The following is a 16,083-nucleotide window of genomic DNA, read 5'->3' as shown; positions in this document are numbered from 1 at the left end:
AATTAATATTTGGTCTCCTAGAAATTATTTTAAGCTGATGCCTTATGCTTATACTGAACACTAGAAGCACTTTCATCAAGTCAGCTTGTTTAAAAGAAGACTGAAAATGCAATGGAACACGGAATTATTTTTATAAGCATGGCTCCTATTTAAAAATTCTAATTTTAGACTATGAATTACTACTTGACAAGCAGATTACCACAGAGATGCACATAAATTTAACCCTTTGATGTAGGAAATGGAACAGAATGCTAGTCCTTGAAGTTAGGGCACAACCTATAGACTATTTTAAAGTCAACCAGAGCATGAATTTTGTACATTTTGATCTTTGATCAGAAGGACTGAGGGCTGCACTCAATTTGCCCTCTATGAAAAAGGTAATGGGAGGGCACCACATCCAAAACGTTTAGAAACTCTAGAGCCTGAGAAGTGTAATCTGAAAATAGTGACAAGGTGTTCTACTGCTGCCAGTTCCTACAGAAGCTACATCAGCAGTTGAGCAGTAATCAACCCTCTTGAACAAAGGTGCTAAATCCCAGGATCCAGATGTGGGGGACTACTATAGGAATTTAGCACTTTATTATTATTATTTTTATTTTTTTTAATTTTTTATTTTTAATTATGAGAACAAAGATGCAAAGAAAGAGGACAAGGTAAAGTTGCAGGCAATCACCCATAAACAGAATTCTCAGAAGAAGTCCCCTTGCTGATATCTTAACTTTGAACTTTTAGCCAAAGAACGTTAAGATAAATAAAACAGAACCCATGTACAATTACTTTGTCCCTCAAGTCCCCAGATTGTAATACATTATATTTCTTAGCAGCACACAAAGCAATCTAAAGCCATAAAACTTATGTAACTCCTTAAACATTAAAGGCATAGTATTTTTTTTACATTTCCATGCACATGCATATTAGTTTAAGTTTTTTTTTTTAAGGATTAAAGTCAAAGGAGCACAGTAAAAATGGTGTTAGAGTGGCAATTATTGTTTGCATAAGCCCACCAAAATATGAGGGACATGGAAAGGAAAAACCTTGGCTTAAATACAAGGAGGCCTTACCCCTGAAGTTTCCTGGCATAAGACCAACTCTAGGCTACAGGCAAGCTAGTTTGTCCAATCCAAAAATTGTCTGTAGAGCCAACACACTTTTATTTTTCACACAGTCTCTGTTGTTGGTATCATGTTTCTGTATTCATGATTCTGGAATCTGCATATCCTACATTGAAGTCAGGTTGTGGAGTGTCTTCTAGTTTCATCTCACAATAAAAGGGCAATGCAGAGAGCCCTGTCCTGTAAGCAGGTCGTTGTTTTTGTTAAGTCTTCTCAGTGTTAAGGGAAGTCTCTTTTGAGCAGGTCGATGTCAGGGCAGCGGTAGGGTCTTCCCTGGTAGAGGATTGCTTCCAGGTGATATTATAGACAAACTTGGATGTTTCGTGGATGGCTTCCCTGGTTCAGGGGTGAATGGAGAATGCCCATTCTTCTGAGGCCTGTGCCAGGTCATATGTCAATGTTCAGGGTGTAAGGTCCTGTTGCACTACAAGATTTCTGTTTTCCAATCTCTATTAGATAAGACCTTATTTGTGTGTATAGTATTTTCCCATTTCAATGTGCCTATGCAAACAAGGAACAATGCCACATGGCATTAACGGCACATATGGGGGCCATAAGAAGAAGTCCAACAATCCTTATGACATGGTTCAATCATAAGCATTAAACTAAGGGACTCTTTCACCAAAATTTCTTATTGAACAGCTCACAAAGAGAAGAAAAGATAAAAAGTGGTTAGAATCATCACTGTATAAGAGAATATTTAGTAAGACTTATAGCTGTCAGAGAAAAAACATAAAATATTCAAAAGATATACATGTCCATTTTAAGTCTTTTAAAATAATTGGGGGTTGTTAGATCCAAGGCACGGCTTTGGTCTGTGATTAGGATTGAAGTTAAAAAGAGTAATGTGGGTTACTGATAGTTGCAGGGTGAGAGAGTTAAGGAGTAAAAATGAACTTTAAAGGGGTGTGCGAAAGGGAAAAATACAAAATGGACATTCGGCATATGCAAAACAAAACTTAAGGATAGGGAATACTCTTAATATATACTGTGAGTGCGGTTTCCACAAACCCCATGCCGGCTAGAGCTAGCCTCCAGATCAAAAAAGGATTCTATAGAGAGCCGGAAGCCAGGATCTGCCCGCCCTCTAGCCTGTGCCCTTCCCACTCTAGTGCTGGGGAAGAGCATGGAAAGCTTGGGACCCCATCCAGGAGGAACCACCCGACACCCACCTTGTCTGGCCGCCTCGGCTGGCACCCAGGGAAGGCCTGGAGGCTGGGGGCAGAGGGAATGGCTGGGGCCCCCATCGCACCCAAGTTAGGGAGAAGGCCTTCAACATGGGGTCTTCACAAACCCCATGCCGGCTAGAGCTAGCCTCCAGATCAAGAACGGAATTTAGCACATTAAAGGGGGGGACATGGAGTATTTTATAGGGATCTCATTTTGGACTATCCAAGAAAATAATTTGCCAAACCCAGTAGACACTCATTGATAAGGGCCAGAGTAATCAATGTTGAGAAATCTGAGTCACCAGGAAAAAAAGATTCAGCTAAGAGGAGGAACTTCTGATATATTAGAATCAATCAAATTTGAATATATATTTAAAATGAAGGACAAACAAAAAAATAGAAACCCGTTATTTTCACCTTGCATTACTTCATTGCTTATTGCCTCTGGAGAGGACACAGGTAAAGGGGGAAGAAAAACCAGTTAAAAAATGAAAAAGAGTACAGTGGCCTTAGCTGATTAAGAGAAATGATGTGTGTATGCGCATGCAAATTATTTGTGAATAAAAATTGGCAGCTGGCTAAAAATCTTGGACACTCTTACTTCTTATTGGGAATATTATGATTTGAATGAAACAGAAAATTTATATGACCTGTGAGGTATGAAGAAATTACCTAAATATTCTTTCAGGACCAGAGTAAGAAAACTTTTGCTAAGGAGTTTCTATAAAACTTTGGAGACAAAAGTAAAGTTCCAGCTCTGTGTGTCTGTACATAAACATATGTGTATACATATACATACCTAAATTTAGAGCACACAATATTAAAATTTTAAATATTAGTTCCACAGAAAACATAAATTCAGAAAGTAACTATAGTTAATTAAGCAAAATTCTACCTTGTTATGATGCAGCCATAAATATTTCAAATATTTAAACCTAGAAAGATCAATGACTTCTGACAGGTCCCTGAAAATAACAAAAATGTCAAGATTAGCAAAGATTGATGCACTCATAGGGAAAGATGGCATGGCTTTGCAATAATTGGAAAGGTCTCCATATTTACTCTTTGTTGTACACATACATGGTAATTTTAAAACCTTTTAATTTCCAATTACAATAGGTTTTACTAACAGGAGAGCATCAGAAAATTATGCAGAAGGCATTGAACTTTAAATCTGTGTGGAAAAAAAAATTGGATTTTGTCTCAATAGTGTTTGCAGAATTCTTTTGGGGGTGGGGAGAAAGAAGCCACATCTGGCAGTGATCAGGGATTATTCCTGGATGTGTACTCAGGAATTACTCCTGGGCCAGCTTTGTGCAAGGCAAATGTCATTTCCCACTGAACTATCTCTTTAACCCTAATCTTGATCTCAATTTAAGATAAAAAAAATTAAAAAATGCCAAAAGACACAACAGAAAAGTATTTTATTCATTCTTTAGCTCTTTGTTATATTAGGATCTAAAGTTTTATTTAGAATTAACTATAACCTGGCTTTGTCTAACCTAAGTGCAGCCATATTGGGAGCTAATATTACAAGCTCAGCTCAGGTGTGTGACCTGGGAACAAGGCCTAAAATAACAAATGCCAATCTCTGGAACCTGGTCTTGTGAGCAAATACCAGGTTCAGTCGGCAGACCACAAAATGCAGAATGGCCTAAGAGAGATAGCAGAAGAACTACAAACTGAACACTCGCCTTGGGGTCTGCAAAGATAAGATTTCCTTTGCTAAACATACAGCCAAACCTGCACATTTGTCTGATGCCATATGAGAACCAATAGATTTAAAGGTCAATTATGGCTATGCGGGAACCTTCTAGAATCCCTTTAAAAATGACTAGCAAGCTATTGTCAGTCTTCTTGCCTAACTAGCGGAGACCCTAGGATGCTGGCAAATAAACTTTCCCCTTATGTGCTTGCAGATTGTTCATCTACTCTGTTATTTGTGGGGTGGATCTTGAATTTAGAGTATATACTCTGCATCTTTCTTCAATTAGGCAGGACTCAAGATATCTCAGTGTTCTGTGCTTGCTTTGTTGCAGTTACAGACAGCTAAGTGTTAGTTATGGGAAGAAGAGAGGGATGTCAGCAGAGAAGTCCTCTGTGGAAAACAGCTCTTTTGTTGGCTGTGACTGGAGTATTAACATCTTTTATTTTTCCATTTAGAGTAAAATTTGTTGTCCATGAGTGGAATACCTATATGTTTCTGTTCATTAATATAACACACATAGAGAATATAGTATATAAATTATTTACCTAGTGCATACACAGGTACTTGGAAAAACTATTAATATTACATATATGAACTCACTCATGTTAATATATTTTCACAATAGTTTTGTCCTTGGGACACCAAGCTACTACTTGTATTAGTTCTTGTAATGCTCTTATTCCCATTAATTTGCTCATAAGTCATCCCTGGTACAGCTTGGGGAGCCATATGGGGTTCTGAGGATCAAACCTCTGTTGGGTGTGAAAGGTAAATACCTTACTTGATGTGCTATTGCTCTGATATTAAAAACATATTTCTGAAGCAGTGAACAAGCTTTCTTACCAAGGGATATCTTTCTCACCAACCTTTCAAACTAACAATATTCAGATGAACACAGACATAAAGATCCTCAAAAAAATCTTAGCAAATAGGATCCAACACTTCATCAAGAAGGTCATACACCATGAACAAATAGGTGTCATTCCAAGAATGCAAGGATGGTTTAATATACATAAATCAATCAACATAATACACCATATCCGCATAAGGAAAAAATAAAAACCATATGATCTTATGAACAAATGCATAGAAAGAATTTGATAAGGTCCAACACCAATCCATGATAAAAACCTCTCAAAATGGGAATGGAAAGAACTTTTCTCAATATACTCAAGACCATCTACCACAAGTCAACGGCAAATATTATTCTCAATGGAGATAAAAGAAAATCCTTTACTCTAAAATCTGGTTCAACAAGGTTTTCTGTTTTCACCACTCCTACTTAACATAGTACTGAAAGTACTTGCTAAAGCAATTAGGCAAGAAAAGATATCACTATCACGGGTATCCAGATAAGAAAAGAAGAAGACAAGCTCTCACTGTTTGTAGATGACATGATATTATGTTTAGAAAACCCAAAGACACTACCAAAAAGTTTCTAGAAACAATAAATTCATATAGCAAAGTCTATTCATATAGATTCATATAGCAGTCTACAAAATTAATACACAAAAAATCAATGTCCTTCTTTTACACAAATAATGAAGAGAAGAAATGGACATTAAAAAACTAATTTGGGGCTGGAGAGATAGTACAGCGGTAGCACATTTGCCTTGCAAGCGCTGACCCAGACCAATGGTGGTTCAAATTCTGGTATCCCATATTGTAGAATTAATTAATTAACGATGGGGCTGGATGGCGGTGGAGGGAGGCCTTTGTGCTTAGGCCCCAGCCACGTGGCTTCATCCCCCATCCAGCTGGCAAGTTCCAGGCCCAGGTAGTCGGCGTAATCAAGACTCACTCACACGCAGGCTTCAGGAAGAATCATCTTTATTCATGCCCTAGCCACCACAGGTGTGTGGCCTATGTCAACCTTTTAAGCATTCGCCCTGCATCTTATCTCCTGTTAGCCATCTTCCCTTTGGGCTCCATGCGGCCCAAAGATCCAAAAGCCAGGAAGCCAAGCCGGGCCAAGAGAGAAACGGCAAAAAGGCCAAAAAGGCCAAAAGGGCAAAGAGCCAAAAGGCCCAAATTCCCTTGGTCCCAGCCTTATCTACCTTTTTCCAAACCCCTCCCAGGAATGGGAGGGGCTTGCAGGTAAAGTTACACCTACTATCCGGTTCAGACCCCTCCCAGAAATGGGTGGGTCTTAGGGTACACCACATTTCCCCCTTTTTTAAATATTTTCATGCGCCAACGTAATAAAGTGAAAATTAATATACCAGCCCTTTTCAAAAACATATCATTTGCAAAATATACTTTACACCTGTAACCTAAAATTCTATTAATGCTTTTTTATCAAGCACTATTTTGGAACTTTCATGTTCCTATATTTTTAAACTATATTGGGGGAACTTCACTGTTCCTATATTTTTCCTATACACAAGTACTTCAGCATACATGCATAACATACATTTTAAAAACAGGCTAAGTACATTAAAATACACAGTAAAACATTTTGCAATTGAAAATATTAACTCTGAAAGACAACAAAACACATTTAAATTATAAAGAAAATGACTTAAGACAAAGATGCAGGTGGTTAGAAATTAGATGTTTAAATGAGCTAAACTGAATGACTTCCCTTTTATTTTTATTTTTTAACTACTAAGTAAAACTTATCCCATTACCAACTATGAGTAAAATATTACTACCCACTAATTTTCTACACCTAAAACCATAGTTTAGATTAATTTGTCCCACGCTGATCTCACCACGTGGCTTTTGTAAACTTTTAAAGTTCAGATGTTGGTTTGTTCCACGCTGATCTTACCACGTGGCTTTCTTTCGTAGTTCCAGGCTCCGCTGCCGGTTTGTGATCTGGAGCGAGGATTCCAGGTTTTTCGCTTTTCCGGGCAAAGCTGAGCCCAGCCAAGCCGATCCCAGCCGAGATTCCAGCCGAGCCGAGCTGCTTGGAGCTTGCCGCTTGGAGCTTTTTGCCGCAGGGGCTTCACCGCTGCCTTTTTTCCCCTCTGGGAGCACTTTGGATGTTCAGAGTTCCAAGTGATTTAAACTAAAAGTTCAGTTCGAAATTTCCAAAGTCGAAATCCAAATTCAAGCCAAAGGTCATTTTCAGAAAATCAGTTCACTTTAAATACAGTGTTTTTTCTCCTCCGTTTCCAATTTAGACTTTTAATTAGTTTTTCTACAGGCCGAGGTTTTTGTTTCTTGTAACAAAGTTTCAGTTCTGGGCCTGGGCCTGGGCTGGAGGTGATGCAAGCTTCCACCTCTTTTGTTTTAATTGCCCTTGTTTCCCTAGAAGGGGTCACGGCCATGTTTGAACATGGCTTCACGTGGCCCAGTGTTTTGGGCTCAGTGCACCCGAAAAGAGCCAAAATGAAACAAAAGAGCAGAAATCTCACCATTTTTGCTGTTTTGTTGGGTACAGGATTCAGGTCAAAGTTCGGAGCGCCATTTGTTGAATTAATTAATTAACGATGGGGCTGGATGGCGGTGGAGGGAGGCCTTTGTGCTTAGGCCCCAGCCACGTGGCTTCATCCCCCATCCAGCTGGCAAGTTCCAGGCCCAGGTAGTCGGCGTAATCAAGACTCACTCACACGCAGGCTTCAGGAAGAATCATCTTTATTCATGCCCTAGCCACCACAGGTGTGTGGCCTATGTCAACCTTTTAAGCATTCGCCCTGCATCTTATCTCCTGTTAGCCATCTTCCCTTTGGGCTCCATGCGGCCCAAAGATCCAAAAGCCAGGAAGCCAAGCCGGGCCAAGAGAGAAACGGCAAAAAGGGCAAAAGGGCCAAAAGGGCAAAGAGCCAAAAGGCCCAAATTCCCTTGGTCCCAGCCTTATCTACCTTTTTCCAAACCCCTCCCAGGAATGGGAGGGGCTTGCAGGTAAAGTTACACCTACTATCCGGTTCAGACCCCTCCCAGAAATGGGTGGGTCTTAGGGTACACCACACCATATGGTCCCCCATGCCTGCCAGGAGTGATTTCTGAGCAGAGAGCCAGGAATAACCCCTGAGCATCGCCCAGTGTGGCCCAAAAACTAAAAAAACAAACAAACAAAAAAAACCCCCAAAAACAAAAAAAATGAATTTAATTCACAATAGTGCCATAGAAAGTTAAATACCTTGGAGACAACTAAAGAGATGAAGGGCCTATACAAAGAAAACTATAAAATCCTGCTCTAAGAAATAAGAGAGGAAACGTGGAAATGGAAACACATACCCTGCTCATGGATTGGGAGGATTAACATCATTCAAATGGCAATACTCTCCAAAGCATTGTACAGATTTAATGCAATTCCTCTAAGGATACATATTACATTCTTCAAAGAAGTGGATCAAACACTCCTGAATTCATTTGGAACAATAAACATGGACGGATAGCTAAAGTAACCCTTAGGAAATAAAGAAGATGGGAGGCGTCACTTTCCCCAACTTTAAATTGTACTGCAATGCAATAGTCATTAAAACAACATGGTATTGGAATATTGGAATAAAGACAAACCCTCAAATCAATGGAATAAAATTGAGTATTTAGAGGATGTTTCCAAGACATATAATCAAAGTATTTGATAAAGGGGCAAGAAATGCAAATAGAGCAAGGAAAGCCTCTTCAACAAGTGGTATTGGGAAAATTGGTCAGCCACATGAATCCTCAGCCTGGTCAGGATTATTTCATGCACTAGCCTGATTCAGACTCCTTCACCTTGAGTTGGATATAAAGACATATGGTGATTTTCCAGGCCTAGGCTTTTGTTTTGAGGAAGGCTTTTGATTACCATTTTAATTTCCTCAATAGATATGGGTCTTTTTAGATATGCTAGTTCATCCTGGAGATGATTATAGATTATAGAAGATTATAGGAGTCCAAGAAATTATTCATTTCTTCCAGTTTCTCTTGTTTCATGGCATAGAGTTTCTGAAATTAATATCTGATTGCCCTATGAATCTCTGTAGTATCTGTCATTATCTTCTTTTCATTTTTAATTTGGTTCATTAAGTATCTCTTCCTTTCTTTGTGAGTTTTGCTAGTGGTTATTTAGCTTGTTTATTTTTTCAAAGAACCAACTTTTACTTTTATTGATCTTTCGGATTTTGGAGGTATTTCCAATTAAGTTTTGCTATTTTATTCTGCCTATCTATTTTTGGTACATTTTTTTCACTTTCTAATTTTATAAGCTGTGTTCTTAAGTTATTTCTATAGACAACTTTTTCCTTCCTGATATGTATATGCAAAGCTATCAATTTTCCTCTAAGTACTGCTTTTGTTGTGTTATCAACACAATAGAATGAATCACTTTACCCTAATACTAGTAGCAATATTTTTTTTTGTGGTTTTTGGGTCACACCCGGCAGTGCTCAGGGGTTATTCCTGGCTCCAGGCTCAGAAATTGCTCCTGGCAGGCACGGGGGACCATATGGGACGCCGGGATTCGAACCGATGACCTCCTGCATGAAAGGCAAATGCCTTACCTCCATGCTATCTCTCCGGCCCCACTAGTAGCAATATTAACTTATAAATGCTCAATGGTTGCATATTGTGCAACTATTCTCTTTTATACCTTTCTATTGCATATGATCTTCACAACAAACTTGTGAATATCCCATGTGTGCCAGAATACAATACAGAGAAACTGATATTAGAATGCTATCTGGAACATACTGATGCTAAAGCCAAGCATAACAAAACAAACAGCACCCCACACTTTCTTGAACTCTACACATAATTGGACACATTTCTTTTAACTTGATTTTTTTTTTTTTTTTTTTTTTTTTTTGCTTAAAGGCATCCTGTCTGTGCTCATGGATTGCTTCCAGTTCTGCACCCAGTGATCACATTTGGTGGTGGAAGTGATCATATGCAATGCTGGGGATCAATCCCCAGTCAGCCCCGTAAACAGCAAGCATCTTATTTACTGTTCTATTTCTCTGGGTTCTAATTTTTCAATTTGATAAATGTGACACCCCACAGGGAGTTTGCATAGCATGACCAGAATAACCCAGTTGGAAAAGAAAGAGCTAGGATGAAAAGTTGGCCTGACTCTACATCTTTGTTTTTATTCATTTCAATATTCTGCTCCTCCCATAGAGATTGTGTACTCCAACACTTGCTAATAAGAATTAAAATGTGGGGCCGGAGACATAGCATGGAGGTAAGGCATTTGCCTTTCATGCAGAAGGTCATTGGTTCGAATCCCGGCATCCCATATGATCCCCCGTGCCTGCCAGGAGCAATTTCTGAGCATGGAGCCAGGAGTAACCCCTGAGCACTGCTGGGTGTGACCTAAAAGCCACACACACACACACACACACACACACACACACACACACACACACACACACACACACACAAGAATTAAAATGCAGTACTTCTAATTTAGACCTGGGGGGTTATTAATGGAAATGCGCATTTGAATCTATGTGAGATTATAACATAATGTGCTTTTTATATCTTATATGAAAAGTACACTTACTTTTGAGAAAGGAATAGCTCAAATACATCAGCATCCCTCTTGTGACCACGTATCTTTAGTTGATCTTCAACTGCCTGATAACATATAATTAATCTGTCAAGCCACATTCCACTGAGCAAAAATACTGAGACATTTGCAGTCAATAACAATAACGTCTACAAGAAGATCAAAAGAAGGTGAATATGGAGGCAACCACCCTAAACTGATAAATTCCAACACTACAATTATATATTATTTAATCATTTTTGTGGTTGAATTTCATTATCCTTAATCCTGAGCACAGATGTGTAAATAATTTTTAATCAAAGAGAAAAAATTGTGTATGTATATGAATAGCCCCCCCCCAAAAAAAAACCTTTCTCTTTTTTTCTGAGGCAGGACAACTGGAACGTGAAATAATTCATCTTAATTGTTCCTTCAAACACATAATTTGTATTTGGTATTTTATTTTGGCATAAGACACTTAGATTGAGGGTATTAGTTGAGTGAAGCACATATATAAAATGTAATATATATAATATATAAAATGCATTATTAGAAAAGATTCATTTTGTGTCCACTCCAATGTGCCTGCACCCTGAAAGTTCTCAGAAAATGTTAGATAAATTAATGCATGATTTTTGTCACATTTTTGGATTAAAAAATGTGTTCCCTTGCTTTGCAAAGGAAGTGTATTAATTGTTCATAAATTATTGGCATACTTGAACCATTCTTGAATTGAATAGTCTTCCTTTTGAAAACCCAAACTGGAAGCAACTATTAAAATACTTTCTTAAAGGTCCTTAGCAAATTACAAACTAATATATATAGACCACATGGTCTAAGCAATGAAAAACAATCGATCTATAATTTTCCATAAAGGAATTCTGGTCACAAGACACAGAAAAATTGGAAATATAATCATTGCATTTCTAAAATTGGATATAATTTGTAATTGACAGTAAAAAGCAACAGCCAGATTTCAGTTGGACTATTTTATGGATAATGTTAGTGATTTTGTTTTTGTTATTGCTTTTGTATTTTTGCTTTTGGGTCACACCCAGTTACAGCTCAGGGGTTACTCCTGACTATATGCTCAGAAATCTCTCCTGGTTTGGGGGACCATATGGGATGCTGGGATCGAACCAAGGTCTGTGCTGGGCCAGCTGCATGCAAGGCAAATGTTCTACTGCTGTACTATCACCTGGCATTCTACTTTTTTGAAGTGTTGGCAATGGTTTTTCTATTTAGTAGTGGATGTTATGATGTGTTATATTTAATGGATTGAGCAACTGAGAAAAATAGGAATGGGTCAGCGGGTAATTTATAGACCAAAACTAACTTTCTTGATCTGTTGATCTATTTTGTAGCTCAGATAAACAATGTGAATCTGGATCTTACACACACACACACACACGCACACACACACACACACACACACACCTGCGCGCGCACACACATACATACACACACACACACAACTGATTGGAAAAGGCTGAGGCAATCACATCAGAGTATTTTAACGAAAATTTCTAAACTAGTAGTAGTTTTCAACCTTTTTATACTTGAACACTAACAACTGTCTGCTAGTCTTACCATCATCTTCTTCTACAGCAAGTTTATGTACCTGCTCAAAGTAGAAATTTTTTTCAGCTATTTATTTAAATAAACATGTTTTTAACACAATCTCATAATCCATATCTAGGACTAGGAAAAACTGTTAGAGCACTCAAAATTGTACCAGTATATATATATATGTATATGTATACACAAAACATGAATGGCATTACTCAATCTCATCTTACTTTATTTGCAGTTGTTAAATATGTCCTATTAAAAGAAATTAAATTCAGGAATAAATTCAGATTCTACTTCACAGTTGCTTAAGAATATAGAAAGATGCATGTCTAAATGAATAAAGATATCTAAAATCCATTTAAGATAGCTTTTGATAATAAAATATATGGAAGTAAACAATGTTATCAGTACCCATGATATTTATACACAGATAAAATGTACACACTCAAAACTGCTAACAAAAGTCATCACCTGAGATTCTGGATGAATATTCATTTTCTATAAAATACAAACTTTAACAGTGCTTCAATAATTTAAGCCTCTGTCAATGTCATAAACAAAAATCAATGCACATTTTGAACATTTGAGCCATGTAATACACATTTAAGTCAAAGATAAGGACATGAAACGGAAAATTGAAACTATGGGTCTAATATGCAAATTATTAGCATATTTAATTATTTACATTACTTTTTCTCATAGTCTGTTTCTTTTCAACCACAAATTTTATAAGAATCTTGTACCAAACACAAATGTCTGAGTGCCAAAGAACACAAAAATGTGCCAAGAAGTTTTGAGTTTCAGCGAATCCCTGGTGGAGCAGTTCCAACACCCAATCAACACACAACTTCACTGGCAGTATCTTCTTTTCATCTAAAGAAACACAACAAGCATTCTTTCTCTAAAATTTTTTTATGTGGTGGTGATGGTAATAAAGTAGATCTAACATAAAGTTTACTGTTTTTCGGTGAAGTTCTGTGACATAGGTGCATCAAATACATTCGTACAATCACTACACCATCCACTTCCAGAATTTTCTTCATGGCTTCTCTCACTGAAACCTTGTACCCACTAAACACTAGTTTCTTATTACCCCTTCCCCTCAATATCAACAAAACCACCTACTTTATTTTTAATGATTTTGATGACTCTTGGTTTATCAAAGAAATAGAAGATAGTCCTTTTGGTGACTATATGTTTAATTTAGCTTAATGTCTTCAAGATATTTTCATGTTGTATTGCGCGTAAAATTTTTCTTAAGTCTGAAATATATTCCATTTTATATGTCTTGCATATTTGTCTACATATCTGATAGATACTTGAGTTTCTTTCATCTTTTGGTCTTGTGAATGATGTGGCTATTAACATTGGATCTACAAATATCTCGTAAAGTTCTTTCTCTTACTTCATTTAGGTTTATACACAAAATTGAAATTGTCTTAAAGATATTTTTTTCTGAAGAATCACCAATACCATTTTTCATAGGAGTTGCACTCTACAAGCATTCAACAAGCACTTGAAAAATTGTAAATTCAAACAGATCATTTATATTTATTGAACCACGAACTAGAGTACTTATTTCAGGCTGTGACTAGTTCAACCTCTGACTAGCTAGTAAGTGTAATAATGAATTGGGCAAAGTGCCAACCTTTTATGAGAAAATCATTTAGTATGAGATTTTATGCTCATAGAATGCCTTTATAGAAAGTAGCAAGTGTTATACTCTGGTTTATTTAGAGATAGAAAAAATTACTGTGTGTGTGTGTGTGTGTGTGTGTGTGTGTGTGTGTGTGGTTTTTGGGTCACACCCGGCAGTGCTCAGAAGATACTCCTGGCTCCATGCTCAGAAATTGCTCCTGGCAGGCACAGGGACCATATGGGATGCCGGGATTCGGATTACCTTCTTCATGAAGGTAAGGCAAATGCCTTACCTCCATGCTATCTATCGAGCAAAAATTACTTTCAATCTGGGAATCTGGAAGATTTCAGAACAGAGATATATTTTGGTTGATATTTTGATATAGGCTCAATAGTTATACCTCTGACAGAGATAGGGAAAAATTAGAACCTGAACACTTTTCGATGATATTTTTAGTCAGAGGGGAGTAAACACATAGAAGAGGAGGAGAGAATTCAGAGAGGGTAGGTAGCCTTTGACTACCTAAAAAGTAAAAGTAAAAAGTAAAAGTTAACTGTGAGAAATAAATTTAAATATAAAGTTGATCGGCATCATGTTATTTATTCTAACTGAAAATTTGAGTTCCAAAATGTGCATTCAATTAGAAATCAAAGCAAACTTTCATAGACCCTGAGAGCTCTAGCTTACAATCACATTTTAAGTGTAATTTGTAATTTAGAATTAATTTGATTTTGTAATCTATGCAGACATACAGGTGGAATATACATGGAATATATGTTTATATGTAATCTATATTTGTATAAACAATCACATGGAAAAATTAATGTTGGACATTCTAATTAAGTTGTGATTTTTCCACCCACCTCAATGTGTTTCTTTTAATTTAGGGACTATTATGACAACATAATTTACAAAGTGTTCATAAGAGTTATTCCAGGTATACAATGTTCTAACACTCATCTGCCACCAATGTTTTCTTCCCTTCACCAATACCCAGGTTACCTTCCACCCCCAGTCTTTCCCCCATTGGCAAGCATATAACAGATTTATTTCATATTTCTTGGACCAATAAAATTTAAAGAAATGACAAGTAAAAATATCAGAAAATAAATCAAGAAGAGTCACTTGTGGTTAATAGCTATATGGTTTTTTTTTTCTTTGTTTGTTTTTGGGTCACACCCAGTGATGCTCCTGGTTACTCCTGACTATTCCCTCAGAAATCCTTCCTGATTTGGGGGACCATATGGGATGCGGAGGGAACAAACCAAGGTCTGTCTTAGGTCAGACACGTGCAAGACAAATGCCCTACTGCTGTGCCACCACTCCAGTCCCAATAGCTATATGTTTTTAACCCTTTTTAATTTGATAGAAGACAACCATCTGTGCTACTACTAAGTGCCATACACAGTGCTACATGATAGGAAGTTCCTGCCCTTTAAAGGAGCTAGTTTAATACTTCTTACAAAATGGGTTTTAAGATGATAAATTCCTTAAGATATTGCCTTTCCATGCAGCTCTGTACTGTCCTTAAAATCTGAATGATAATCCAGCTGGACAAAGTATTGTTAGTGAGGTGTTCATTTCATTGATATTTTATACTATATCCTTCCATATTCTTCTGGCTCATAGAATGTTACAGAGGGTAGGGGAGGAGGGTTTTTTGTTTTGTTTTGTTTTGCTTTTCAATGGATCCCCAAGGCATCAGATGATATTCTTTGGACTCCACCTCTTGTTCACCAAATGCTAACATCAAGCCATTTAACCGGAGTCAATAGGAATCCGAAACTAGGAGCTCAGAAGATTCCTCCGTTTTAGCTGTATTTTTCAGGTACTGTGTGGTAAAGGCTCCACTGGTATTATTATGTAGCCATTTTGGTAGCTGTGTATGTGCTCCTGTATGTAATTTGACAAACCAGTTCTTTTAAATAAATGACTTTTTTTAAAAAATGGGTTAAAAATTATCACCTCAATGTTTTCAAATATCAAATAATTAAAAAAAAATGGTTTCACTCTTCTGGTGCCCTTGCTTTGTTGATATTAGAAAAGAATGGCTATAGTTAACTGTTAGGTAATTTCGCAACAAACACAAATCAGGGACAATAGGGAAATATTAGAGCATTAAAAAAACTGGAGGAAAGATAGTGACAACATTAGGCCTAGCCTAGGAGTATTGCTTTAGCAGCAACATATGTGAGGCCCTGAGAGCTGCAGACAGGAAGCAAAGTGACTTCTTGAAAATCAAGGCAAAGACTGAAGATCCTGTCCCAGGATAGTGGCAAGTGGGAGTGAGCAGGTATAACAGACAAGGTGAAAATAGAATTGATAGCGATTGGCAAGTATTTGGAGGTAGAGCTTGAGACCAAGGGAGGTCCCTGTTGAGAGTGATAATATAATGATATGGACATGATAGGAAGGAAGATAAATTCAAGTAAGACTATTGTGCATGGCATCCTGACAGCATT

General features: G+C 37.3%; 1 protein-coding gene across 1 annotated transcript in view; it reads right to left on the bottom strand.

Annotated features, from left to right (window-relative positions):
* Positions 1–16,083, bottom strand: part of LRRC72 (leucine rich repeat containing 72) — a 51,590-nt gene that overhangs the window by 34,645 nt on the left and 862 nt on the right. The window contains exons 2-4 of the mRNA XM_049785976.1: positions 14,022–14,143; positions 10,426–10,580; positions 3,177–3,246 (exon numbers count right to left, since the gene is read on the bottom strand). Coding sequence (XP_049641933.1) covers positions 3,177–3,246; positions 10,426–10,580; positions 14,022–14,143 — 347 coding nt within the window. The remainder of the gene's footprint in view (positions 1–3,176; positions 3,247–10,425; positions 10,581–14,021; positions 14,144–16,083) is intronic.

This window comes from Suncus etruscus, chromosome 13 (assembly GCF_024139225.1).
Source record: "Suncus etruscus isolate mSunEtr1 chromosome 13, mSunEtr1.pri.cur, whole genome shotgun sequence".
Taxonomy (NCBI): domain Eukaryota; kingdom Metazoa; phylum Chordata; class Mammalia; order Eulipotyphla; family Soricidae; genus Suncus; species Suncus etruscus.
This window is presented reverse-complemented; position numbering and strand designations above follow the sequence as displayed.